We start from the raw sequence: 26,163 nt of genomic DNA, 5'->3' as shown, positions 1-26,163 counted from the left end.
GACACTAACGTCTTTCGTCCGTTGTCGTGCTGTAATATCCGCACTGAACTGCTATTCATCCGTCATCCTTCATCGTTGTTCAGTTAGAGTGACCAATTTAGTCTTGGACACAAGTCATATCTCAACAACAAACGGATCACCGGCCAAAGGTCAAGAAAACAAGACGTATCGGCTCCCCTACGGAAGACGTAAGCAATGGAAACAATTTGTCTCCTCATCGGTGGCTTCTCGTTGGAACGACCTGTATGCTCTACCGCGCAAAAGTATCAATGAACCATGTGACTGATATAGCGGAAAATGCGTGAGCTTTACTGTTACCCCAGGACACAGTGGCCATTGTCCTTGTCATGTTTATACTGGACAGCAAGTTGCGTCATCAGCCCGCTAATCACCACGTGACACGCCGTCAGCTACTCCACTGTGATCCAGCAAACAGCTTGCTACACCCGTCCATCGACTCTCTCTTCGTCTTCCCTCTACTCTTCCTTTCTACGTTGGCACTTGCCATGCGAGGCTTCAAAATGTTTTTCAAAATGTTTGGGGCTGACAGGTAGAGACTAATGAAGAGGGTTTTACTTAAGTTGAGGACAACGCTGAGAGCTATTGAACGGAAGCTGGTAGGTGTAACGTTAATAGATAGGAAGAGTGCAGAGTGGGTCAGAGAAATAACTCAGGTTACCGTCATTCTAGAGGAAATTAAAAGTAATGGGCGTGGACAGCAGTTGTAGTGCGAAGAAAGGAGGACCAAGAGTCGGTAAGGGTAACAAATTGGATATCAAGGGAAGGAAAGCATAACAGGAGGCGACAGGAAATTAAATCGGGCGGATGAGGTTGTTTGCAGCGGTCAAGTGGATGCCGCTAGCACAGGTTCGGGTTAATTGGAGAAATATGGGGGAGGTTCGTCTTGCTGTGGGTATAATCGGGCTGATGACTATGATGATGATGGTTTCATCTTCTGCTCTCGGCTGGCCTCAGTTGACCGTGCCGCTGGAACGGGGAGAGGATCCGCAGCGAACCGAAGGACCTAAAATAATTGTGGCTTATTTCGCTAACGCTTACAATTTCCAAGATTTATGAAAAGATGAATGCTATCCACCTGTCACAGTGGTTGAAAAGTCAACAAGAATACCATGCTCGACAAACTGGATTCCAGCCCTGGTGCAGCAAATAGGTTGTCTAAAGTGCCTTAAGAGGTCATATATGTGTCGCCTCATATGCAGCTTGTACGCACCGTGGTGGGTACCGATGGGAAAAAGGCAGACAACAACGCGTTACACGCGTTGCAGGTCATGGAAGAGGTACAGAGTTTGCTTAAGAACAGTTCGTTTTCTGTCCTATGAAAAGGACAACAAATCATCAATAGGACAAGCTGCTGGGCTAGTTGGTATTGATCCATGATTGACAGCGCTTAGCCACACGAACAAAGAAAGGAAGACAAAGAACGACGACACAGGCGCCGTGCCGTCGTCTTTCTTTCTTTATCCGTGTGGCTAAGGGCTGTAAATCATGAGATCGTCAATTACACCTCAAAAAGGCTGCCAAAAGGGTCAGCTTTAGCACTTTTGTCATTAAATATCGCACTCACCCTATTTATGTAGAAATTAGCTGAAATACCAGAGGTTCTGTTCATTATTACTGCAGACGATGTCACGTTTTGGTCTACTCATAAAGCCCTTGATACACAATCTTTACCTGCAAGCGGCCTTAAACTTACTAGACGAGTAAGTCCACGGTTCAGGTGTTCATCAGTTGTCCTTTAAGTCCATCTGTATTCAGGTTGCAAACAAGAATGCAAGAAAACAATTCGCAAAAAAAAGTTTGGTTTATGATTTCGTTTACGTGGTCATCTGATGAGAAGAAAAGAGTCGCTGGAGAAAGATTTGATGTTGGGAAAAGTTGAGGGTCGCCGGAGAAGGGGTAGGCAGCGAACGCGATGGTTAGATGGCATCCTCGAGGCACTGCAGATGAAGTTATGTGATGTTAGGAAGATAGTGAGACCGGAAAGCGTGGCGTGACATGGTCCATAGGGTCACAAAGAGTCGGACACGACTTAACTGAACTGATGGGGTTAACGTAGTGAATGACACCGATAATTTCGACCAACTGGGGTTCTTTAACGTGCACTGACATCGCATAACACACTAGCGCCTTGCTTTTTGCCTCTGTCGAAAAGCGCTCGCCGTGGCCGGGATTTATCCCGCGTCCTTGGGAACATCAGTCCTGTGCCCTAGCCACTGAGCCACCATAAGGGGGTCGCAACGAAGAGCCTGAAAATTAAGAAATCAGGCCTTAAAACAAAGCACGCGTTAAAATATCTTGGCCCAGATATTCATAAATCTGGCAAAGGGACACAACTGCTCCATAGGACTAAAACGTATCCGCCACTTCCATAAACTTGAAAAAAAAGCGTATTTCGCCTAGAGGAGAAGGAGATCGAATTATAACGACAAGACCTCTTGTACAATCGATGTTGGAGCCCAGGATATTAAACCAGGCCCAGTTCCAGATTGCTTAGGCGCTAATAGGTGGAGGTGAAAGCAATAAATAGGAACAAAGAAATAGAATTGTCGCTAATACAGTCTTCAGCTTTTTCTTTGATATGAAATGCCTCAAGCGCCAACCACGCGTGTTTATTTTTGTTTTTGACAAGAAGCACAAGTTTTGTGTTCGCGACGTGTTCACTTGGACCAGTTGACATAACGGTTTGTTGTATGCTTGCACAAGGGTGGCCTCAGGACCGTATATGCGTTGTTGTCACGAAGAATAAAGTAGTTGTTAGCGCCTGTCCTTGTGTCTTCTCGGTGGATTGTCTACTCTTTGCGCTCATCAATACCGTAGGCCTCCTAACGTGAAGCCCCACCCTACTCAATATATTGGAGAGTAGATTTAGCCGTCAGAAGATAGGATAGGATAGGAAATACGTTAATTTCTCTAGGAAGTTCTTGTGCTAGTAGCAGAAGAGGTCCATCTTCCGTCTTCTCACAGGGTCGGTGCCCCTATTTCAGGACTCCGCTGAGCTTCGCTGCTCGCTGGGCGTGCTGGATCAGACCTAGTTGGCAATCCAGATCGCCGCTGGAGAGCCGGCTCTCCCACTGTTTCTCACTCGGCTCTTTACGAAAGCTATCGTTATTTCTACATTGCCACGTGATGTGGTATAACGAAGGTTTGCTACCACACCATGGGCAGGTTCCCGATATTGTAACGGGTAAATTTTGCTTAGGATATGCAGGATAGGGAATGTTCCTGTCTGCAGTCTTCGCCAGTAGTCTGTCTCTTGTTGTTTTAGATCCCGATGAGGCGGCGGATAGCGGATCCGTACCCCCTTATAGTAGTTAAGAATGTCTGAGTTCGTAGGGCCGACTCGCTCGGGTAGATCGTCCGATTGGGAGGAAGCTCGGCTCGTGTACCCTCGAGCTACCTCATCGGCGCGTTCGTTCCCTGCTATGTCGGTGCGTCCTGGCACCCAGTAGATATTGTGTGTGACTTTTGATGGGGTCGCGCTCTGGAGGAGCCTCAGCGCGGCGCGACCTATGCGGCCGTTCATATAGTTACGGCACGCTTCTCCCGAATCTGTAACAATGGTAAGGGACGTGTTGCTTCGATACCCGGCGACCACCGCTAGAGTAACGGCCAGCTCCTCCCCGTCGGTTACCGTGCAATCCTTGAGTGAGGCGCTAGCTAGTTCCTTTAGGTTGGAATCAATAGCTACCGCCACTGCGCTGTTATGTGAGCTTCCTGTATACGGAGCCGCGTCCGTGTATACCGCTGTGGATTTTGTAGCTAAATTTTGTTGTACATACTTCGCCCGAGCTGCCCTACGGGCCACATGCAAATTGGGGTCCATGTTTCTGGAAGGGAGCTAACCTTTAGCGTCTGGAGAATTGCGTCCGGTATGCTCGCAGTACGATTATCGATTTCCGCAGTTCCACCTAGCCCCAGTCGCTAAGAAGCGAGCGCCCCGTAGAAGTCTGCTGGAGCCTGGCTATCTGTGTGACCAGTTGTGCTTCTTTGATCTCTTCGAAGGTGTTGTGAACGCCAAGAGCTAGTAGTTTTGCATTGGAGGTGTTCATTGGTTTTCCTTCCTGCTCCAAGGTACTAAGCAAGTGGTCGTGAGTACTGACTCTGACGCACACTATTGAATGCTAGTCCGATTTTCGTTCTGACATAGTATGTATGACCAATCTAGGAATTCAACCTCGGCAACGCAATGATCTCCACAGCTACTCGGCTTGCTACCTACAAAGATATACAATTAGCAAACAGAGTAGTTGAGCGATTTTCGTCAGACTCCTTCCGATGTCGGTGTTTTCAGACCGTTCCCGTACTCCTACTTGTTCTGGCTGCTTTTCTGTTCTGGCTTCAGAGTGGTACTCACTGCTTTAACACCTTTCGATTCTAGGCGTTTGCGCCATTCTCGCACACCTGCGGAGCCCAGCCACGTTCGGTGTTGTACCGGGTGCTTTAGCCCCTTTGAACTCTCGTACTAGCTGCTTGTCTCTTCCAGCGTGGTACTCAATGAAAGACCTTTCCATACTAGGCGCTTCCACACCTTTATTCCACCAGTCTATTCCCAATTTGGCTACTTTACCACCAACTTCGATGGAGGCGAAAAGCAAGGCGCCCGTGTGCTGTGCGATGTCAGTGCGCGTTAAAGAACCCCAGGTGGTCGAAATTACCGGAGTCCTCCACTACGGCGTCTCTCATAGCCTGAGTTGCTTTGGGACGTTAAACCCCACAAACCAAACCAAACCAAACCACTTTACCACCAACGTCTCCTTTCTTTTGAGCCCAAGGGCGAATGTCCCAAAAGCTAGGCTAGGTTTGCCCCAGCCGCTAGGCCTCCGCGAGAACCCGTTCTCTTCGGCATCAAAAACCAACCGATTTGCGGGTGCGTAATTCCTTTTTGGAACCAGGGCCCCGTCTAGACCAATTCTGGACCTGCCACCGCCCCTGCAACGGGATAACGACCACACTGGCAACTCGCTGCGGGTCTCCTACCTCTCACTATGCTTCCCAATGGCACCCATAGCGACCGGAGGCTGTTGCGACTGAGCAAAGCCGGGCGGCCGTAACCATGTTAGCTCACTCAACCGGCGGGAAAAGGAGGGTGCGCTGTGCACGTCACCAGATCGAATTTACCGCCAGATACACTGGACACAAGAAGATGCTGAGGAGGGCCACGCTCCCCTTTGATGGCCGCTTCTCTTCTCCGCCTTAGCGTCCTCTTTAATGCAAACTACACACGCCTTCTTTCCGCTGTACACTTCCCCCTCCCTCATAACTGAACTAGACTGTTTTAGGCATCGGGGCAGCCGTTACCCCGTTGGTCACGTGCTGATAAGGCTATGAAGAAGACGTACGACCCGCCACTTCGCCGAAGTGCTTCACACCGGCTGCCGAGGTGAATGTTCGCCACCTGCCATGAGCTTGGGCACGGAAAATAGCATCAAGGACACAGAGTCTGCAGGAATTGGTACCAACGGCGTCAAGAATTTCTGCATGTGGCTGACCGACAATAATAAGAGCAGTTGCCTTCTCCGGTTTCTGGGAAAAATGCTTTACATAATTTCATGTAGTATGTCTTATGGCAAGTTTCGAAATGATGACAAAGAATATAAACAAACTATGGCATAACCTCCCCTGTGTCTCTCAGTGCTTGTATGTTGCGGTGCTACCAGAACAGTATTCGTACGAACCGTGCCATCTTACGTGTCCCGTGGCAGATGATGGCGCGGAGGAGCCCGCACTCTCTTCTGCAGTCTTAGCGGCACAGAACGGGCATTTACAGGAAGCATACCGGGCTCATTGTGGCGAAACGCCTTCGCCATACCCCAGTTTTAGAGGAAGTCTCCTAGGGCAAGTAAAAACGTGCCGAAGAAAACATGCGCTGCCACATGCTGTGGCACCGGAAATCGCAGTGAAAACGGCACGTTTATATCACGGGCGAGTCAAAATATTTAGGGGGGGGGGGTGCTTAGACCTTTCTCAGAATGAGAAAGCGAAATTCCACATGGACGTTTCAATCGGAATTTTGCATCTTTTATTCACACTTCATCCAATTCTCCCAGTTCACACTTCAATGACTACATCACATATTTTCGATACCTACTGCCCGAAGCCGTTTAGGACGATCGGCCTCTAAAAACTTTTCATCATCTTCCGCCTTGATTTACTTTCTCGGTTTCCTCGCCCGCGACCATAGCGTGCTGCGTCGTCCCCCCATAGCCATGAAGAATGAAGCTCTGAGCCCACACTGCGACGTATACTAGGCGGATGAACGCACTGCGAGCGTGCTGCTGCATTTGACCCTATTCTCTAACGCCACTGTTGTCTTTTCCCTGAACTCCCCCGGCATCCCAGCGTTACACAAGATTTATTTACTCGTTCTCAGAAAGTCAATGTAGTGAGTAGTGCGCTCGGCTGGAACACGGAAGGATGTTGGTTGAAGTTCTTGCGTGGGTACCAATAACGTATTTTCATTATTCACTTTTTGTGCACCTCACGACGCGGCCTTGAAACGGGAGGATATCTTCCTCACGCGGTGGTACGTCCCCTACAGGCTAAAAGCCGGGGTGCGTGATGTTATGAAGAAACGGGCGCGTTGTTGTATTCTCTATTCCATCAGCAACGCGACAGCAACCGCTGAAGGGCGGTTCGAAGCATCTCAGCATGTGTGCCGACTGTTACGCGACTATGAGAGAACCTTGAGAGTGGATTCGAGCATGTAAGGGCTTGCATAAGCACTTGAGTGTCGGCAGGGCCGGAGCTCAAGTGTACAATGTGAAAGGGCTCCTGTGGTCTTTGCAGTCGTATTCGTGATTTCTCATTATCACGTCTAAGCAGTCTTGAATGTCGCTAACAAATGTTTTGGAGTTAGCGAGGCAAGAAATAGGAGGTGCTGTGCGCGAATACAAACCTAACTCGCCCTTGTTGTAGCTTTTAAGACCAATCTTATTTCAATTCCATGCTTGGATCTTCTCTCGATACCAAACAAAAAATACATTTTTTTTCTCTGCTTCTATGAATGCGTAGACGTCACCGGTGACCGAACATGGCGTAATCCTGGAGCCTGTGAACCGGCCCTGGGCAGAGCGCTACGAGCCAGTCAGCTACAAGGTACATACTCGGAGTGGCAACAAGACGCAGCTGGCCGATATGGTGCGTCGGTGTAATGAAGCGGGAGTCAGGTAAGCATTATACTTTAGATGCTGAGAAGAGTTATTAATCATTGGTGGGTCACGTCGTGTATACAACCTGTTCGGCTACGAATTCTCAGTCACGCCACTGTGAAGCCCTGAAGTCTGCAATGCATGTATTCGAGGTCAATATGACCTTTGTTGGAGGTTCCAAGAAGCCACATTTGCTAGTAGGCTTAAAGGGAGGTCATGCCGCATCTAAGGAAACTTGATAATAACCCATTGGCCTGGCCGATACAGCACGATTAGAGTTTCTAAAATATATTAGTCAAAGTGCTAAATATTTAGCATCTTGCGAACGCTCTTTCTATAAGTGAGAATAGCGCCGTTGCGTGAAGACGTGCATAACTCATGCGATATTTGGAAAAGCTCAGCCTTGGTTAAACTCCTGGCTTTACCGCGATGCCATAACAATATAGCCTTTCTGGAGGGCAACAACCAACGCAAAAATGAAACAATTAAATCGTAGCAACTCGAAAAATGCTAATAATCCGTCAAATGCTATTAATCCGGCAAGCGATCAAAATATTTTTGGCCTAAACGTAGGGAAGTAACTTGAAGATACATGTTCGAGATTAACACAGTCTAAAAGAACGCGTTTAGCTAGTTGGTGACAGTTGCATCTTTGCTTAAAGGCGCGAAACACACTATGCGGACCCAAGGGAGGCAACCGGAGTTAGTGCCACTCACACCTGCTTCACTCAAGTGAAAAACACACAACTATATATCCACCTATATAGTAAACATAGTCTCCTTTATTGCAAATATACAGTCAGCTATATATATATTGTTGCGAGAAGATGACGACGAAGTGTTTCCTTCCCTTGCCTCGCGGAAGGGAAAGAGCAGATGGATGACGACGAAGTGGGATTGGTTCCGTGGTGCTGTTCGCTGTTATGCCAGTTGCAGCTATCTTGTAAATATACTGTAGATACACCTAGTCTTCAAGTAAAATCTTGGTGGAGGTGCAGCCGTTGATCCCGGCGTCAGCCACCGCACTACGGAACTCCGCAGCGGTCTCCTCATTTCCTGTCCGACGGTGCCTCAAAACCGTCCCCGCAGCAACGGGGGCCATTAAGATAACATTGCGGCATTGCCCCTCCCGATGAAAAAGGCATCGTCCTGATGCCGAGTGGCGAGGTCGAGGATAACCGTAGTCGGCGAGGGTGCCGCGTTCATATAAAGCAGTTAAAGGAAGCAAAAAAAAAAATACACATGTAGCTTGACCTAGCGGGAGTAGAAGGGCTTCATCCTGGCGACATGTACGACTTCTGATTGTGCTTGCCATCGGGATGAGCGAACAGTACCTTGAAGGATCACTTCGTAGGTGACGTCGCTGAGTTCGCGTTGTACTTCGTACGGGCCGAAGTAGCGGCGCAGAAGCTTCTCGGAGCGACCCCGCTGGCGAACAGGTGTCCACACCCAAACCTGATCACCAGGGTTGTAAATTACCTCCCTGTGACGAAGGTTATAACGTCGAGCATCTTTAACATGCTGTGTCCGGATGCTCAATCTAGCCAGCTGGCGAGCGGCATCGGCATGCTGCATGAATTGGTCAGCACCGGCAATCGATGGGTGGGCAACGCCTGGCAGTAGCATTGCATCTAGCATGGTGACAGCTTTGCGACCGTACACCAAACGAAACGATGTGAAGCGGGTCGTTTCCTGGACTGCGGTGTTATACGCAAATGTTACATACGGTAGTATCTGCATGGTCCCAATTCTTACGGTCTTCGTAGACGTACAGTCATGGACAAAATTTTGCGAGATGCCGCTGCACCGTTTTAAAACTGCGTTGCCGTCACTAGGCGGCTATATGATAGCGTCGAGATTAGGCTGGGTGATGACTATGCGCATGCGCGTCCTATTTTCGCCCGCTGGCCCGCTGGGCAGCTGCTTTTTCTGAGCTTGGCCGCGGAAGGCCGCTTTTCGCAATTTACACTCGTCAGCCGCCGTACAAGGAGCGCAGTCCAGTACCTGTGATCATCATCATCATCATCATCATCATCATCAGCCTAACTATACCCACTGCAGGGCGAAGGCCTCTCCCATATTTCTCCACTTAACCCGGTTCTGTGCTAGCTGCATCCACTTGACCCCTGCGAACTTCTTAACCTCATCCGCCCACCTAACTTTCTGCCGCCCCTTGCTACGCTTTCCTTCCCTTGGAATCCAGTTTGTTACCCTAAGCGACCATCGGTTATCCTCTCTTCGTACTACATGTCCTGCCCGTGCTCATTTCTTTTTCTTGATTTTCACTAGAATGTCTGTAACTTGAGTTATTTCTCTGGCCCAATCTTTACGCTTCCTATCTTTTAATGTTACCCCTACCATTTTTCGTTCCATAGCCCTCTGCGTTGTCCTAAACTTACGTAGAACCCTCTTGGTTAGCTTCCACGTTTCAGCCCCATAGGTGAGTACAGGTAAGATGCAACTGTCGTATACTTTCCTCTTAATCGATCCCGGTAAGCTGCTAATCATAATCTGCGAGTGCTTGCCAAATGCTCTCCATCCCAATCTTATTCTTCTTGTTATTTCCATTTCATGGTTCGGATCTGCGGTTACTACCTGTCCTAAGTAGACATATTCGCCTACTACTTCCAGTATTTCGCTACCTAATGTAAACTGCTGTTCCTTCCCGAGGCTGTTGAACATTACCTTAGTCTTCTGCATATTGATTTTGAGGCTACCTTTCTACTTTTCCTGTCTAGGTCATTAATCATTATTCGCAGTTCATCCCCCGAGTGACTTAGCAAGGCAATGTCATCGGGAAATCGCAGTTTACTGAGGTATTCTCCATCTACCCTTATCCCTAACTGCTCCCATTCCAAGTCTGAATACTTCCTCTAAGCAAGTTATAAATAGTACTGGGGAGATCGTGTCTCCTTGCCTAACACCTTTCTTTATGGTAATTTTGCTAGTTTCCTTATGCATCACTATGGTTGCTGTGTAGCCACTATATATATCTTCCAGCACTTTCCCGTACGGCTTGTCTACCCCCTGATTTCGCAATGCCTGAATAACCGCCGAGGTTTCTACCGAGTCAAATGCTTTTCCGTAATCAATGGATGCTGTGTGTAAGGGCTGGTTGTTTTTCGAGCATTTTTCTATCACCTGGTTGATGGTATGAATATGATCGACAATAGAGTACCGTTTCCAAAAACCTGCTCGATCCTTTGCTTGATTGTAGTCTGAGGTTGTCCTGATTCTATTAGCGATTACTTTAGTAAATACCTCATACGTAATAGAAAGTAAGCTGATTGGTCTGTAATTTTTTAAGGTCCTTAGCGTCCCCTTTTTTATGAATGAGGATAATCTTTGCATTCTTCCATCGTTGCGGTACCGTCGATGACACCAGGCACTGCGTATACAGGGTGGCCAGTTTTTCTAGCACGATATCCCCCCCGTCCTTCAACAAATCCGTAGTTATCTGAACCTCTCCAGCTGATTTCCCCCTTTTCATAGTTTCTAATGCTTTGTTGACCTCATCCTTCGTCACTAGTGGAACGTCTGGCTGGTTTTCCCTATCGCCAATCTCATTACGGTCCTGACTACTTTGGTTACTGTAGAGATCTGTATAGAACTCCTCGGCTACTTTGACTATCTTGTCCATATTCGTGATGACGTTGCCCGCCTTGTCCCTCAGCGCGTACATCTGGTTTTTGCCTATGCCTAATTTCTTCTTCACAGCTTTAAGGCTTCCTTCGTTCTTTACAGCATGCTCAATTCTTTTCACGTTATACTTCCGTATATCGGCCACCTTGCGCTTATTGATTAGCTTTGATATCTCGGCCAATTCGATCTGGTCTCTTGGATTGGAAGCTTTCATACTCTGGCGTTTCTTAATCACATCTTTTGTCTCCTTAGACAGCTTACCGGTATCCTCTCTAACTATCCTACCACATACTTCTACAGCACACTCCGCAATGATATCTCTGAAATTATTGTTCACTGCTTCTAGGGTAATGTCGCCATCCTCGGTTAGAGCTGAATATCTATTCTGTAGCGAGATCCTGAACTCTTCTTCCCTCGCCCTCACAGCTAATTCGTTGATAGGTTTCTTTCTTACCAATCCGTTGCGTTCCTTCTTCAGATTTAGGCTAATTCTTGACCTCACCACCCTGTGGTCATTGCATCGTACTTTCCTGATTACCTCTACATCTTGCACAATGGCGGGGGTTGAACACTGTATGAAGTCAATTTCATGAGAGGGTGGCAGGCATCGTATTTCAGCTTAATAAACGGTATAAACTGAAGGTTGCACAGGCCTATGCACCTACATGTAGTTATGATGATCAGGCAGTTGAAAGCTTCCACGAAAATGTAGAATCGGCAATGCAAAAAGTCTGACTTTTAGTCTCCACGTTAGGACTTTTCTATGTCCATTTCCGGTTCTTCCGTTTGCTGAAGAAGGTATCCATGATTCGTAAGTTATTGCGCTCTGCAAACTCAACTAGTAACTCCCTTTGCTATTCCTGGAACGAATGCCGTAGTCACCTACTGCCTTGTCTCCTTCCTGCTTTTTCCCTACCTTGGCATTGAAGTCGCCCATTAGTACAGCACACTGCGTCTTTACTTTTTGCATTGCCGATTCTACATCTTCGTGGAAGCTTTCAACTGCCTGATCATCATAACTACATGTAGGTGCATAGGCCTGTGCAACCTTCAGTTTATACCGTTTATTAAGCCTAATTACGATGCCTGCCACCCTCTCAGTAATACTATAGAATTCATCTATATTGCCCGCTATATACTTATTGACAAGGAAACGTACTCCTAGTTCTCGCCTCTCCGGTAAACCTCGATAACACAGTACATGCCCTTCCTTCAGTATAGTATATGCCTCATTCGGCCTTCTAACCTCGCTAAGCCCTATGACATCCCATTTCACACCCTCTAGTTCCTCTAACAGCACTGCTAAGCTAGCTTCACTAGCTAGGGTCTAGTGTTAAACGTTGCCAGGGTCAGTTTCCAATGGCGGCCTGTCCAGCGGAGCCAGGAATTCTTAGCACCCGCTGCTGCGTCACGGGTCTGACCGCCGCCGTGGTCCGTTGTTCCGCAGCTGCTGGTGACTGAGGGCCGGGATTTTATTAGACTAATAATGGGAGGTATCGGCCAATTTCTGCACCAGGGTGGCCAACTCCTATTCTGGTGCGGGAGTGCGTTGCCGGAGATGTTCACCGGCATCAGGTCGCACCCCAAACCTGGTAATGCAATTCCATCGACACGCGGATTGTTTTTTTTTATCCGGTGGAGAATTGCGCGGCACCGGGATTTGAGCCCCGGTCCGCTTGCATGCGCGGCGGATGTTCTACTGCTACGCCACCGCTGCACCGTGATGACAGTACCTGTGATGACAGGCAGGTTCTCTGCGCCCGTCGCATTTAGGCGTGTTTTTCAAGGCGAAAATAAAGTTTTTTTTACGCGTAAATCTAATCGATAATAGTTTAGCCTGATAGCGGACTACAGCGTACTGTTTGCAAAATACCCGGCCTCACTCTTAGGGAATAAGTTAAATGTGGTTAGCGATATAAAAAAGAGCGCTTTATTGCCTTAAATAGCAGGATTAAACCTGATCTGCGCCATGAATGCTCCCGTCATCGAAGTCGCCAGGCCTCGCGCCGAGTACGGCGGCCATACGGAGGTTGACGAATGCGAGCGGCGAAATAGCGGGCGCTCGCGGTTAAGCTCGGAAAGAGCAGCTGCCCACGCTAAACAACAATCTCTTTCGCTATGCTATCAGGTTGGCAAGCGTGCGTGTATAGGACGCGCATGCGCCTAATCATCACGCAGCGTAACTTCGACGATATCATAACGCAGCCTTGTGATGCCAAGGCAGTTTTAAAACGGTGCTCCGGCATCTCGCAAAGTTTTGTCCATGACTGCACATAGGAAGCATATCGGCGGTGGTCTTATTGAGTCGCTCAGTAAAGCCATTCGTCTCAGGGTGGTAAGCTGTTGTTCTGCGATGACAAGTGCCACTGAGCCGCATCACTTCCTGGGCTAGAGCTGAGTAAATGCCGTGCTTCTGTCAGTTAAAACGATCGCTGGGGCACCGTGACGAAAGGACTAGATTAAAGATGAAAAATTTCGCAATATCAGTAGACGTGCCGCTGGGAAGAGCTTTCGTCTCGCAATAGCGGGTTAGATAATCAGTGGCGACTATAATGTGCCGATTGCCCAATGCTGACATAGGAAATGGCCCGAGCAAGTCTATACCGACTTGGTGAAAAGGTACTCGCGGAGGAACAATAGGCAGCAGCAGGCCGGCTGGCTTGACAGGTGGTATCTTCCGACGTTGGCAATCACGACACGTCCTAACATAGCGCTGAACAATAGCGACAAGCTTGGGCCAGTAGTACTTTCATCGTACTCGTGCCAAGGTGCGAGAAAAACCGAGATGTCTGGCAGAAAGCTCGTCGCGGCATGCCTGCAAAACGTCGGTACGGAGCGGCGTTGGAATCACCAGCAGATACTCAATGTCTGTGGAAGCGTAGTTTTTCTTGCAGAGGACGCCGTCACGCAAGCAGAACGACGACAGGTCACGCGTGAAAAGGCGAGGCAGTTATGAGGCGCTTCCCTCGAGGTAATCGATGAGGGGCCGGAGTTTGGTGTCGTCTCGCGACTGTTGAGCGAGATCTGGCGACGTGAGAGCGCCGAGAAAAACGGAGTCATTTGTTTCTATTGAAGAACACGGGATAGGATCTCGGGATAGACAGTCAGCGTCACTGTGTTTCTTGCCGGACTTGTACACAATAGTGACGTCGAACTCCTGTGGGCGGAGACTCCAGCGGGCTAACCGGTCTGAAGGATCTTAAAGGTTCGCTAACGAACAGTGCCTGGTGGTCGCTGACCACTATAACGGCCAACTATACAAATACAGCCGAAATTGTGTTACCGCCCACAGAACTGCAAGGCACTCCTTTTCGGTAGTAGAATAATTCGCTTCGGATCGAGACAGGGTGCGGCTGGTGTAAGCAATTACCCGCTCAACGGCATCTTGCCACTGAACGAGAACTGCACCGATGCCAACGTTACTGGCGTCGGTGTGCAATTCTGTGCCGGCCTCCTCGTCGAAGTGGCCAAGTACGGGTGTTGTTTGGAGGCGCTTGCGAAGCTCCTCGAAGGCCCTTTGCTGCTCGTCAGCCCAGATGAAAGGCTGGTGGTCCTTTGTTAGATGAGTCAATGGTTCCGCTATCTGGGAGAAGGCGTGCACAAATATCCTGTAATATGCACAAGCCAAAACCCGACGCACGGAACGTTTATCAGTGGGGGTCGGGAAAGCGGCTACGGCAGCCCTCTTCTCTGGATCAGGGCTAATTCCCTCAGCGCTCATGACGTGACCCAGAAACTTGAGCTGTTGGAATGCAAAGTGGCATTTTTCTGGTTTTAGTGAGAGCCCGGCCCCGCGGATAGCATTTAGCACGGCCGTCAATCATTTCAGGCGCTCCTCGTAGGTTGCAGAGAAAATGGCAACGTCGTCAAGATACACGAGGCATGTCTGCCACTTCAGGCCGGCTAGGACAGTTTCCATCATTCTTTGAAAGGTTTCTGGAGCGGAACACAAACCAAATGGAAGCACCTTAAATCCGTACAGTCCGTCAGGAGTAATGAACGCGGTCTTCTCTCGATCACGTTCATCGACTTCAATCTGCCAGTACCCACTGCGTAGATCGAGAGATGAAAATTATCGGGCGTGGCGGAGTCGGTCGAAGGAGTCGTCGATGCTAGGCAATGGGTAGACGTCCTTTTTCGTAATTTTTTTGAGCCTTCTATAGTCGACGCAGAATCTGAGTGTTCCGTCCTTTTTAGCGACCGGCACAACTGGTGAGGCCCATAAGCTTGTGGACGGCTGGATCTCATCATCGCGGAGCATTTCATCAACCTGCGCCCGAATAGCCTCTCGTTCTTTCGCCGATACTCGGTAGGGGTATTGGCGGATAGGGCGCTCGGTGGGATCAACTATAATTCGATGTTTGGCTACTGACGTCTGTTTCACTTTGGAAGTGACGGCAAAGAAGTCACGATAAGTGTCCAGAATTGCTTGAAGGCGGCGTTTCTGGGTAAGAGACAAAGCAGGATTCACGTCAATTTTAACAGTATGTCTAGTGCTCTCGGGAGGGTTCTCGTTGGCTAGCGAAAGGGCGGAGTGAGCAGAGGGCGTACTGACTTCGTCAAAATAAGCGATGGCTGTACCTTGCGGTAAATGGCGGTATTCGGCACTAAAGTTCGTTAAAAGCAGTTCAGTTCGTTTATTACTCAAGGCAAGGACCCCCCGAGCGGCGCAGACTTGTAGGCTCAACAATAAATTCACGTTCGTTTCCGCGAGGCCTTGAATGGCGGAAAGGTTGTCGCACTGCACTGTAATAAACAAGCCGGTGCGTGGAGGTAGAGTGACATGGTCGTCGCAGACTCGGAAAACTGGCCTGCCTGCGTAGTCGTCGCTGCGCTGTGTGTACTCGTCGGAAATTGCGCGATGAGTGGAAAAAGACACCATTAAGTCACGGAGGTCGATGATTGCGTCGTTTTCTCTAAGAAAATCAAGGCCGAGAATCAGGTCCTTAGAACACTCTGCTAGCACAACAAAGCAACACGAGAAAGTTACGTGGCGAATCTCAACGCGAGCGGTGCACACTCCAAGCGGCATTACCACATGCCTTCCTGCTGTACTTATCGGGGCTCCGTGCCAAGGAGTCAGGACTTTTCGCAGTATGGTAGCAAGGCCATGACTCATAACGCAAAAATCAGCGCCGGTATCTACAAGGGCAGTCGTGTGGTGGTTATCAACGACGATCGGTAACTCGGCGGAAGGTAGCTCGCCGTCGACAAAGTGCAGCGTGTCAGGGATCGTCGGGCTGAAGGGTCGTTCGTTGCGTCGAATTGTGGCGTCGAAGGTAAGCTTCTGTGATCGGCGGGAGGTCGTCGGACTCATTGGTCGTACGGTGCTTCTATTGGGGGCGTCGGAGGAAAGCTTCGGCGATCGTCGAAAAGTGGTCGGACTGTTGGTCGGAGCGAAGGGTCGAAGGTCGGTCTGTGTGATCGAATCGGTGAGCGGAGGATGTTGGTCGTAGGGTTCCTCGACGGCGGCCCTACCCGGAGGGGCGTAGTCTTCAGTTTTCCCGGCGCGGACTTGGAGACTGCCTGAAGGAAGAACGGCGGCTGGAGGAAAAGTGTCGCTGTGATGGTGACCTGGACTGGCGTCGCTGGAGGGACGCAGGTGGGACGTTATGGCTGAGGTATTGGTCAATGTCCCGACGTCGTTCGCCATAGCGCGGCCGAAGAGAATCCGGTGAAAGTCCGCGCAAGCCCATCCCACGGTACGGGCAGTGACGCAGTACATGACCAGTTTCGCCGCAGTGAAAGCACAAAGGTTGATTGTCCGGCGTGCGCCAGGCGTGTGCTTTGCGAACGGGTGGTCCAGCGTCAGGCACACCAGTCGGAACTGGATATCGGGGCGCAGGACGAAAGGGAGGAGCAGGGTTGCAGGGTGCCGATGGTTCTGGCGCAGGGGTACGCAACACGCCGCTGCACGTCATGATGTACGGCGCAGGCGGCTTGGGGATGGTACTGATGGCACTGCTTGGCGGAGCTCTTCGCGCACAGCATCCGAGATGCCCCCAACACACGGGTGTTGCTCGAGAGAGGGCAGCTTTTGCAGCTCTTCTCGCACAACGCTTCGAATGAGTTCACGAAGGGCTTCGCTATCGTTTCTGGGCATCGACAAGCGGAAGTGCACAGCAGCGATGTTCGCAGAGCGATTAAAATGTACAAATCGCTGATTCAGGGCACGCTCGATGCTTCTCGCTTCCTTCGTGAAATCAGCCGCAGTACATGGAGGGTCACGTACAAGGCCAGCAAACAGCTGCTCCTTGACGCCTCGCATAAGGTGGCGCACTTTCTTTGCCTCCAAAATGGCCGGATCCGCCCGGTTGAAAAGCCGAGTCATTTCTTCGACAAACATGGCGACTCTCTCATAAGGTCGTTGTGATCGGGACGGCAGAGCGAGTTCAGCCATCTCTTTTCTTGCATCGTTGCCAAAAGTTCCGAGCAGCTGCTGCCGGAAATTCTGCCAGGTGGCAATGGTATCCTCATGGTTTTCGAACCACAACTTGGCGGCATCCGCTAGTGCGAAATAAATATTCCGCCACTTCCGCTCCTCGTCCCACGCATTAAACACAGCGACCCGGTCGTAGCTGGTCAACCAGTCCACAACGTAGTCAAACCTGTCGCCATGGAATGGCGTGGGCATAAGCGGAGTATGGCAGATCAGCGGCTGGGCACTCACGGGAAGCTGAATGGTCTGGCTTGCCGCTGTAGTCATCATGGTTCGCGGTGGGGAAACAAGGGGACCACACTCGGGAGCTAAGCCTTTTAAGCGGCGGCTCGCCTTGTGCGCAGGTGTCGTGTCCACGGCGTGTAGATGGGCGTAGGAGGCACACAGAGGATCTTCGTACATGGAATGTATCCGGAAACTCCATCAAAAATGTCACAGAAGTCAGTAAAACTGAGTAGGCTGATTTACTTTCACCTACGCAAATGCACCGGCAAAAGAAGGCACAAAACCAACTGGCGGGCGAGCACCGAGAGCGAAGACGACGAGCGTGTGCCAGTCTCTTGTGCTCGCCACATGGCGGCGCCAGTAAGATAACATTTCGATAATATCGAGCCTGCACGTCTCAACCGATCGGCGTCCCCTCACCGCCGTCAGTCCTGTTCGCCCCAACACCGTCGCTTTTCATCTCCTAGTCCCTATGGCCGCTCCCCGACGGAAAACTAGGTGCTGCAACGTCTAGAGGTGATGCTGCAGTAGAGACCATGATCTCAAATTCTCGTCTAGCTCTTCGTGAGCGCCGCAATTTGCTCAACATGCTAGTTGATGGAGCAGCCGTTCAAGCCCTGATTCATACCGGTGAGCAAGGTTCTATAATGAGCACAGAACTCCGCTGTTGCTTGCGAAAAGTGCTGACGCCTGCCCCTATACAGGTTGTGCGTGTCGCAGGTGGAGCAGCGTGAAAGGTCGTTGGCTTGTGCTCTGCCCGTGTAGCGATATCTGACCGCCTTATTACCGTCTTGTTCACTGTTCTACAGCATTGCCCACGCGACGTAATTCTTGGGCTCGACTTTGTTTCTCACCACGCAGCCATCATAGACTGTGCTACAAGCTTCGTTGAACTTAACCTTCCCACTTCTTTCCACCTACCCTCCCCTGTTGTGCACCGCCTGTGTAGTGTCGACTTTGTCCGCCTGTCACCTGAAGCTGCAACTTACGTCACGTTCTACTTTTTACCCCCTATTCCCGATGGACACTATATCGCTACCCCAACCCTTGATGCACCACTCATACGAAGCGTTGCCCTTGATCATACGGTCGTCACTATGTCCGCGAATCAAACATGCGTCCATATGTTGAACTTTGCGTCGCAAATCCAGCCCCTCCCGCAAGGAATCTCATTCGCAACTCTGTTATCTATAAATGAATTTGATTTCTCTGTTGTGATCACCGGTTTACCGTCGTCTTCTGACTGCTCTTTAACTGAAGTTTCCTGTCGCCAAGACTACGCCAAGATGATCGCTACGAACCTTCCTCCTCAACAAGCTGACACACTCTATCGTCTGCTGGCATCTTTCAGAGGCAGTTTTGATTTTGAAGGGCCGAACCGTTCTTCTGCAGCATCGCATACACAGCGGCTACGCCGCTTCTTATCGCGTATCCTGTGCTGAACGCCACGTAATCCAACAGGAGGTTGACAAGCTGCTTGCTCAAGACATCATTGAACCTTTGACGAGCCCGTGGGTATCCCCAGTCATTCTGGTTAAAAAGAAAGACGACAGCTGGCGCCTCTGCTTCGATTATCGCCATCTCATAGCATCCCTAAAAAAACGTGTACCCTCTTCCCAGAATTGATGATGCCCTATATTGCTTCCACGGAGCTAAATACCTTTATTCCATCGATTTACGGTCCGGGTATTGACAAATCGCTGTTGACGAGCAGGACCGTGAAAAACAGCCTTTCTCACACGAGACGGCTTGTACCACTTTAAAGTCATGCCGTTTGGTCTCTGAAATGACCCGGCGACTTTTGAACGAATAATGGACTCTCTTCTTCGCGGATTTAAATGGACAAGCTGTTTATGCTACCTCGACCTCGTCGTCATTTTCTTGCTGACCTTCTCTTCGCACCCTGAACGCCCCACCAGTATCCTCAATGTGCTCCGTACAGCCGGCCTCCACGCTGAATTAATCGAAATGCCAGTTTGGTCGCCGCCAACACACCATTCTCTGACACATGATTGACGCCTCCGGAGTACGACCTGATCCGGCTAAACTTCAAGCTGTCAAAGACTTTCCGCGTTCCCAGTCTTCAAAGGATGTGCGCAGCTGTGCTGGCCTCTGCTTTAATGTGGGACCCTGACCAGCAAGGTTTGATTTCAACGCTTATAAACTTACTGACGTTTCCTCCCGTCTTGGCTCATTTCGATTCCTCAGCCTTCACTGAAGTTAGAAGAGACGATTGCGGACATGAGATCGGTGCAGTGCTGGCCCAACGCTGCCATGGCGAAGACAGCGTCATCGCATATGTTAGCCGCCTAACGCCGTACGCAATAATTCGATTACTGAACGCGAGTGTCTGACTTTACTTATTCGTCCGGTCTTTCTCAATTGTAACTGTCCATCACACGCTTTCTTCGCTGTCATCCCTCAGAGATCCCTCCGGCCGTCTTGGTCGCTGGGCTCTGAGTTTTCAAGAATACTCCGACAACGTGGTGTACAAGTGCCTTCATACAACGTGGTGCCTTCATTGAGATGCAGACTGTTTGTCTCGCTATCCTGTAGAACCCCTGATCTCAGTGACACAGAGGCCATTCCCTGCGTCTTAGCCCTCTCCAATCTCGCCAACATAGGAGACGAACAGCGCAACGACCCATCTTTAAGTTCCATTGAAAACCTGATATATGGAAAATCGGATTCTTCTCTGCAGCTTTTTGTTGTGCAGGATGGCGTCCTCTCCTGCCATAATTTTCATAATGACGGTTCTGCCCTTACGTTGGTGATTCCCAAGCAGCTCCGCTGCTCTGTTATTGAAGAACTCCACTACCTGCCCACAGCTGGCCACCTCGGTGTGCCTCGCACTTACAACCGGGTACGGCGTCATTTTTGGCCTGAACTATACCGCAGCATCCGGCGCTCATCGTAACCTGCGACATGTGTCAGCGTAGAAATAAACCATCGAGGCCACCAGCTGGCCTTCTCCAACCTATCCACGTGCCCCTGGGACCGTTCTAATGTGTTGGGCACGATCTTCTTGGCCCTTTCCCGACGTCACGGTTAGGTCACAAATAGATCGCAGTGGCAACCGATTGTACAACACGCTACACCATCACACAGGCTTTACTCACGAGCTGCGCGTTACGGATGTCACCTTCTTTTACACAGCGTCATTCTGCACCACGGGGCTCCTCATCAATTAATCACCGACCGCGGTCGCTATTTTTATCCTGCGTTCATGTTCTACGAAGCATATAAGCTCGCGACTGTGTGCCATCCCCAAACCAACGGCCTTACCGAGCGCTTCAACCGCACACTAACGGACATGTTATCTTTGTATGTATCACCTGAGCACCACGACTGCGACCTCGTGCTGCCATATGTGACATTTGCCTACAGATCTTCCAAGCACGACACGATGGGTTATTCAACCCTCTTCCAGCTTTTTGGCAGGTACCCCGCTTTACCTTTGGACGTCCCGCCTGCTGGCCGCCCCATAGCCACCTACGCACGTGACCGCCATTGCTCAAGCCACTGAAGCGCGCCAAGTAGCCTACAGTCATCTCTTCCCCTCTCAGACTTCACAGAAGTGTGCTTACGATAGGCGACATCGCCACGTATCCTATGACCCTAGATCATTGGTTCTATTATCTCTTGCACGCCGCGTTGGTCTCTCGGAGAAACTTTTGCCACCTTACAGTGGCCCCTATCATTTAGTGCGCCAAGTCACCGATGTGACGTATTAACTTGCTCTTCTTGTGCCCGCTACTGACATTGTCCATGTTTAACACCTAAAGCCATATGAACCCATGCATTCTTTGTCAGTTTAGCTCCGGGACGGCGCTTACACCGCCGGGGGTCACGTTACGAGAAAAAGAGGACGAAGTGTTTCCTTTCCTTGCCTCGCGGAAGGGAAAAGACCGATGGATGACGACGAAGTGGGATTGGCTCCGTAATGCTTGGCGCTGTTATGCCAGTTGTCTTGTTAATTTACTGTAGATACGTCGAGCCTTCACGCAACAACGCTTTTTGATGCTTCGCACTGAGCACTGGCGACCCTTATGAAGTCCGCCGAAGGAGTGGGTTCCGAAATACCTTTCTCTTGCGGCCGCATATATATTGGGTAACCCGAGCGCGGCGCTAATGAGCGAATCGGGAAGCATGAAACAACGTTTAGCAAGACAAAGAAGGGTCAAAAGTTCCCCATGAATATATTATCTTGTCTGTCACGCTTTCGTGAACCATGTTTTGTTGGTGCACGGATTCTCTCACGAAGAAAAGGCATCAAAGCTACATAATTAAATGTAGCATTCTTTATCCGGAAGAAAGCAAGTATGCGCATGAGAAACACATTGATATATTTTTATAAGGGCGCGAACAACTATTTGAACCCATGCCTAATCTCACCTATCATGAATCATGATGGTAGTTCATGCGTGTACGACGGTTATATATTTGTGCAGTGTACCTGCAAATAAAGCAATTGTTAGGGGTGCTCAGACCCGTTTCCTTCCTTGTGTCCATATGTGTGTCGCGCTTTTAAGTTCAGTTAAAACGTAGTCGATCGTTAATATAGACACAATTTATCTGTCAGATAAAAATGGGAATTTAACGTTGAATTACAGTTGACGTGAGAGAGTTGCAAAGAAAGTATAAATAACAAATACCGAGCATGGTAGCAGCCTTCATCATTCCTCCAGAAAGGGGATCGACGCTCCTGTCCTCCACTAATTTCGACAGGGTGCAATATAAATGTCCGGTTTAGAGGATATGCTACATCACTTCGCTCCTACGGTGGCTCGAACTTTTTCTTTGTATTGCAGATCATGCAATACAAATAATATGCAGATCAGAGCCATTCTTTTTTTACTGCTGTGAATTGTGGCAATTAGGCGCGCTTCTGACAGGCAGACCTGGAGAGTTGCAGACGCTCACATGATTACAAAGACTGATGAAAAACCTTGCACGATTAACGCATCAATACCACGCCTCAAGGAAGAGGTTATTTTGCGTATCGTCAGATCGTTTCCAGTGTTCATTTCTGCTAGGTTTTTGTCTTCGTTTACTCATTCGAATTTTACGCGATGACATTATAAATGCTCGATCTCCAGGAAATCTGGCGTCAACGTTTTCGGCTTCTGTGTAGGCCTTGTGAGGGAGACATCGCGCAGATACCCACGACAAGTGACGGCAGCTCGGCAGGAGCCACCAGCTCGAGTTTCTCTTTTCGATTCAGAGAGTAAAGGAAATAAAAACATAAGGGACCCTTGGATTCCGAATCAGGCACGCTATTTCAAGGCAACTAAGGGGGAGGTTCATACTGCTTCGTTAAGCCGGCCTGTATGTCTACATCGGGTGACCCTTCTCAATGACGTAGTAGCTCCATGCAAAATTTAGTATGCGTGAGATATCAGACACGCAGATTAAGAGAATTCAGATTAAGCTCAAGCTAGTAGCAAAGTGGAGGCATGTACGCAAAATAAGATCGCGTTTATCGCTTTAAACGTTATCGCGTTAAACCCTAGAAGGCGGAGATTACGCGTTACCGATGTTTGTAGTGCGCAGCACTACTGAGCAGAGTCACGCATTTGGCCGTTGTCGGTCTGAAGCCGCTTCCTTCCTCTCTCTCCACGGGAACTTCAAAAGAGAAGGTGGCGACGCGTGCGTCACGTGACTTAGTCAATGCGCAGGCGGAGCTGTCACACAGTTGCAGCGGATGAGTAGCAGGGAGGTTCAGAACAGGCGGACCCAACCGCTTATGGGGATGGATAGGGTTATAGCGAGATGACAATGCGTACGCGCGGAATGCTGTGATGAATGGGTGAGGGGTGCTGCAACTACTCTGAACATGCGCACTCGCACTATGCTATTACCCTATTCCCCTGCCTGATATGATCCCCCTATTCTAAAGCTCCCTAGTGGCGCGTATCGCAGTTGCGGCCATCAGCGAGCAGTGTAGTACAGGGCGACGTATGCCTCGGCTCCGTGCCGCATTTTGAAGCAGCTTGTGCTTACCTGCGAACGCGCGCTCGCCTTCAAGCGCATTTCCTGGCTCTTCGATTGCCTGTGGTAGCACTCCTTCTTCGCATTTGATCAACTATCAAATCGGCTGCATTTTTTATACTCTTCTATGTCGTCCGATGGATAACCTGCACCTTTTTGTTTAATCGTGTGGATTCCGTTTTAATTTTAAGAGCATTTGCAAGTTGGTGCTTGCCTCTGTGTATCAGCTTCCTTCTCTTCTGACGGAATATTTTCAGGTTTCCTTAAAGGTTTCAGTATTTGCACAAACTATAAAACCGAAGAAAAGAAGTTAGCCTAATCCTAATCACCTTTTTCGGCTACGCGTCAGTTCCAGCAGAAGTTGAAGTTATAATGCTGCGGGCCCCAAGTATAGCTTGGAACCACCGATGGACAAGTACGGAGTCCTAGCCTCTATACATGTCGCCTTCCGGACAGAGCTGGCAGTCAGCGGAGGAATTTTGCTAAGTCTTGTATCGCATTATGCTGTCGCCCGGCTCCGTCTTGTGTCTTCTGAGGTTCTTTGCCATCGTATATAGTGTCTTACTAGCTGGCTTAGAACTAAACAGAACTAAAGTCGAACAGAATGACTAAGGTCACAGTACCAGCCACTGCCGCTATTCTAAAACACAGCGCCTTCACTGTGCGACGTCAAGAAGGTGGGTGGCGCTAATATCAATTGCCTTCGCATGCAGACAAAACAGGTTCTGCTTACCCATGACTACCGCATGCATTGTGCTGCTGAATAACTGCTACGCGCAGCAATGACAGCAGCGACCAGTTCGGTAACTTCACCTAGTTAGAAAGAAACGTAAATTAGGTGATCCGTAAAAAACTTCAAGCACTAAATACCGCAGAGCGATGGGCCGGGGCAGTTAAAAACCTACAACATCCGGATTTCAGCGCTGGCTGACACAGGTACTACGGGGCAAATATTTTGTAACGGGGGGGTAATTAATTGCCGTCGTTTGTGATCTGTCACCAGGATAGAAAACAACAATATGAAAGTGTTTACCTGAAGTAATTACTGCTCGGCACTGTTCTGGTGCGCACGAAACATCAACGTGGTCACTTGCGGCAAAGCTGTGTTTTCTTTTGTGGCTAGCTCGGCTTGGCAGTGGAATGTATAGGAATACCTATCATATTGCGTTCATGACATTTGATAATCCTTAGCCCAATTTCTTATCATACTAGCCAGGTAATTTTCTTTATAGAAAGCTCTGCTACATTGTGGCATTCTTACATAGTATAGCGAAGATGGTGTATCTTAATATGAGGTCGCAGCATTTCGGGCACAGTTTGCTTCGTATATTGCGGAGTTTTCGTGCGATGTTTGACTGGGTACCGGTGCGTAATGAGGGAATCTGCTAGTTATATGCATTGTGGAACTGGTTTGTTCATACTCATAGTTATTTTAGCGCACAAAGGACACAACAGAAACAGACGAGTAATGCAAGGCAGGGAGCTATACATTTTCGAATAGGTGTTGTGAAAGTACCAGATCATTTCTTTTTCTTTAGTATTTCGCCTACACGGCACGCGAGCTCGCCAGCAACCGCAACGCCGCCTCGTTCGTTTTCAAACATTAAGGGGGACCGTAGGGAAGCAGGAAGTATTTTGACACTTGTGGCCCATGAAACCTCCTAGCATCACTAGTAAAGAGTCGTTACCGGTGCTACGGTCGTGTTGAATCACACTGGCCACCCTACTTCACTGCGCGTTATCCCCGAGCATAATAGCGAGTTTTCATAGCTATGAGATGTCCTAGCAACGTTAGCGCAGTCTCGTTCTTAGATACCAACAAACAGAAGGGGCGAACTTTGGACATCTGTTCTATCTCGGCTGGCGTAACACCTACCAACTTTCGTCAGTAAGGCTTCACTGTTCATTTCATTGCTTAGTTTCATCTGTAGGCAAAAAACAGCACACTGATAAGCGCTGCGCACGCCTTCGTGAGCGCGATGAAGCAATTCTCATTCCTCAGTGCATGAGTAAGCGGCCTTTGGAGACTGCAAAAATCTAAAACTATCGGAAGTCAAATTAGGACCTTTCTATAAACAAGTATACATGACATTTAGACAATGCAAAAACCTAAATACATCGAAAGTCGAATTTAGACATTTCTATATAACAAGTATAAATGGTAATCTGGCCTCCCGTAGTAGAGCTGTGTCACATAGCTGAGTGCCATTGATTTTCTTGGCTCCTTGGCGTTCCCAGCCACCGCTCGTCCATAATTTAATACTTTCTGTAATAGAGCAGAACAGGGCCGAATGCGGGTTTTCGCACGAAAGATGCATGTGTGTGGTCAGGGTCTGTAGCTTCCGCTCTGATGGAATACCGTTGTTGCAGAGTGTACGTGGAAGTTGTCCTGAACCACATGGCTGGACATCTGGCCATAGACCGTGGCACGGCATCTACTCTGTACAACTACGACGATAAGTACTACCCTGGGGTGCCGTACGAGGCTGTCCATTTCCACACAAAACAGCAGTGTGGAACTGCTTCGGGGCAGATCGAGGATCGCATGAGCGCCCAACAGGTATACTCCGATCGACAGTAGTACTTGCTTTCTCCCTAGAGTGTTGTGGCGGCCTAGGTGGTGCACGATTGCTGAAAAGAAACAGTGCAGAGATACCACTAAATAAAGTAGAATACGGGTGATGACTTGCAAGTGAC

The 26,163-nt window shown here is 49.2% G+C and overlaps 1 protein-coding gene across 1 annotated transcript in view; it reads left to right on the top strand.

Annotated features, from left to right (window-relative positions):
• LOC146182667 (alpha-amylase-like) overlaps positions 1-26,163 on the top strand; it is an 81,706-nt gene that overhangs the window by 2,432 nt on the left and 53,111 nt on the right. The window contains exons 2-3 of the mRNA XM_084609574.1: positions 7,033-7,187; positions 25,837-26,026. Coding sequence (XP_084465700.1) covers positions 7,033-7,187; positions 25,837-26,026 — 345 coding nt within the window. The remainder of the gene's footprint in view (positions 1-7,032; positions 7,188-25,836; positions 26,027-26,163) is intronic.

This window comes from Amblyomma maculatum, chromosome 7, assembly GCF_055883805.1.
Source record: "Amblyomma maculatum isolate TAMU_Amacu chromosome 7, ASM5588380v1, whole genome shotgun sequence".
Taxonomy (NCBI): Eukaryota; Metazoa; Arthropoda; class Arachnida; order Ixodida; family Ixodidae; genus Amblyomma; species Amblyomma maculatum.
This window is presented reverse-complemented; position numbering and strand designations above follow the sequence as displayed.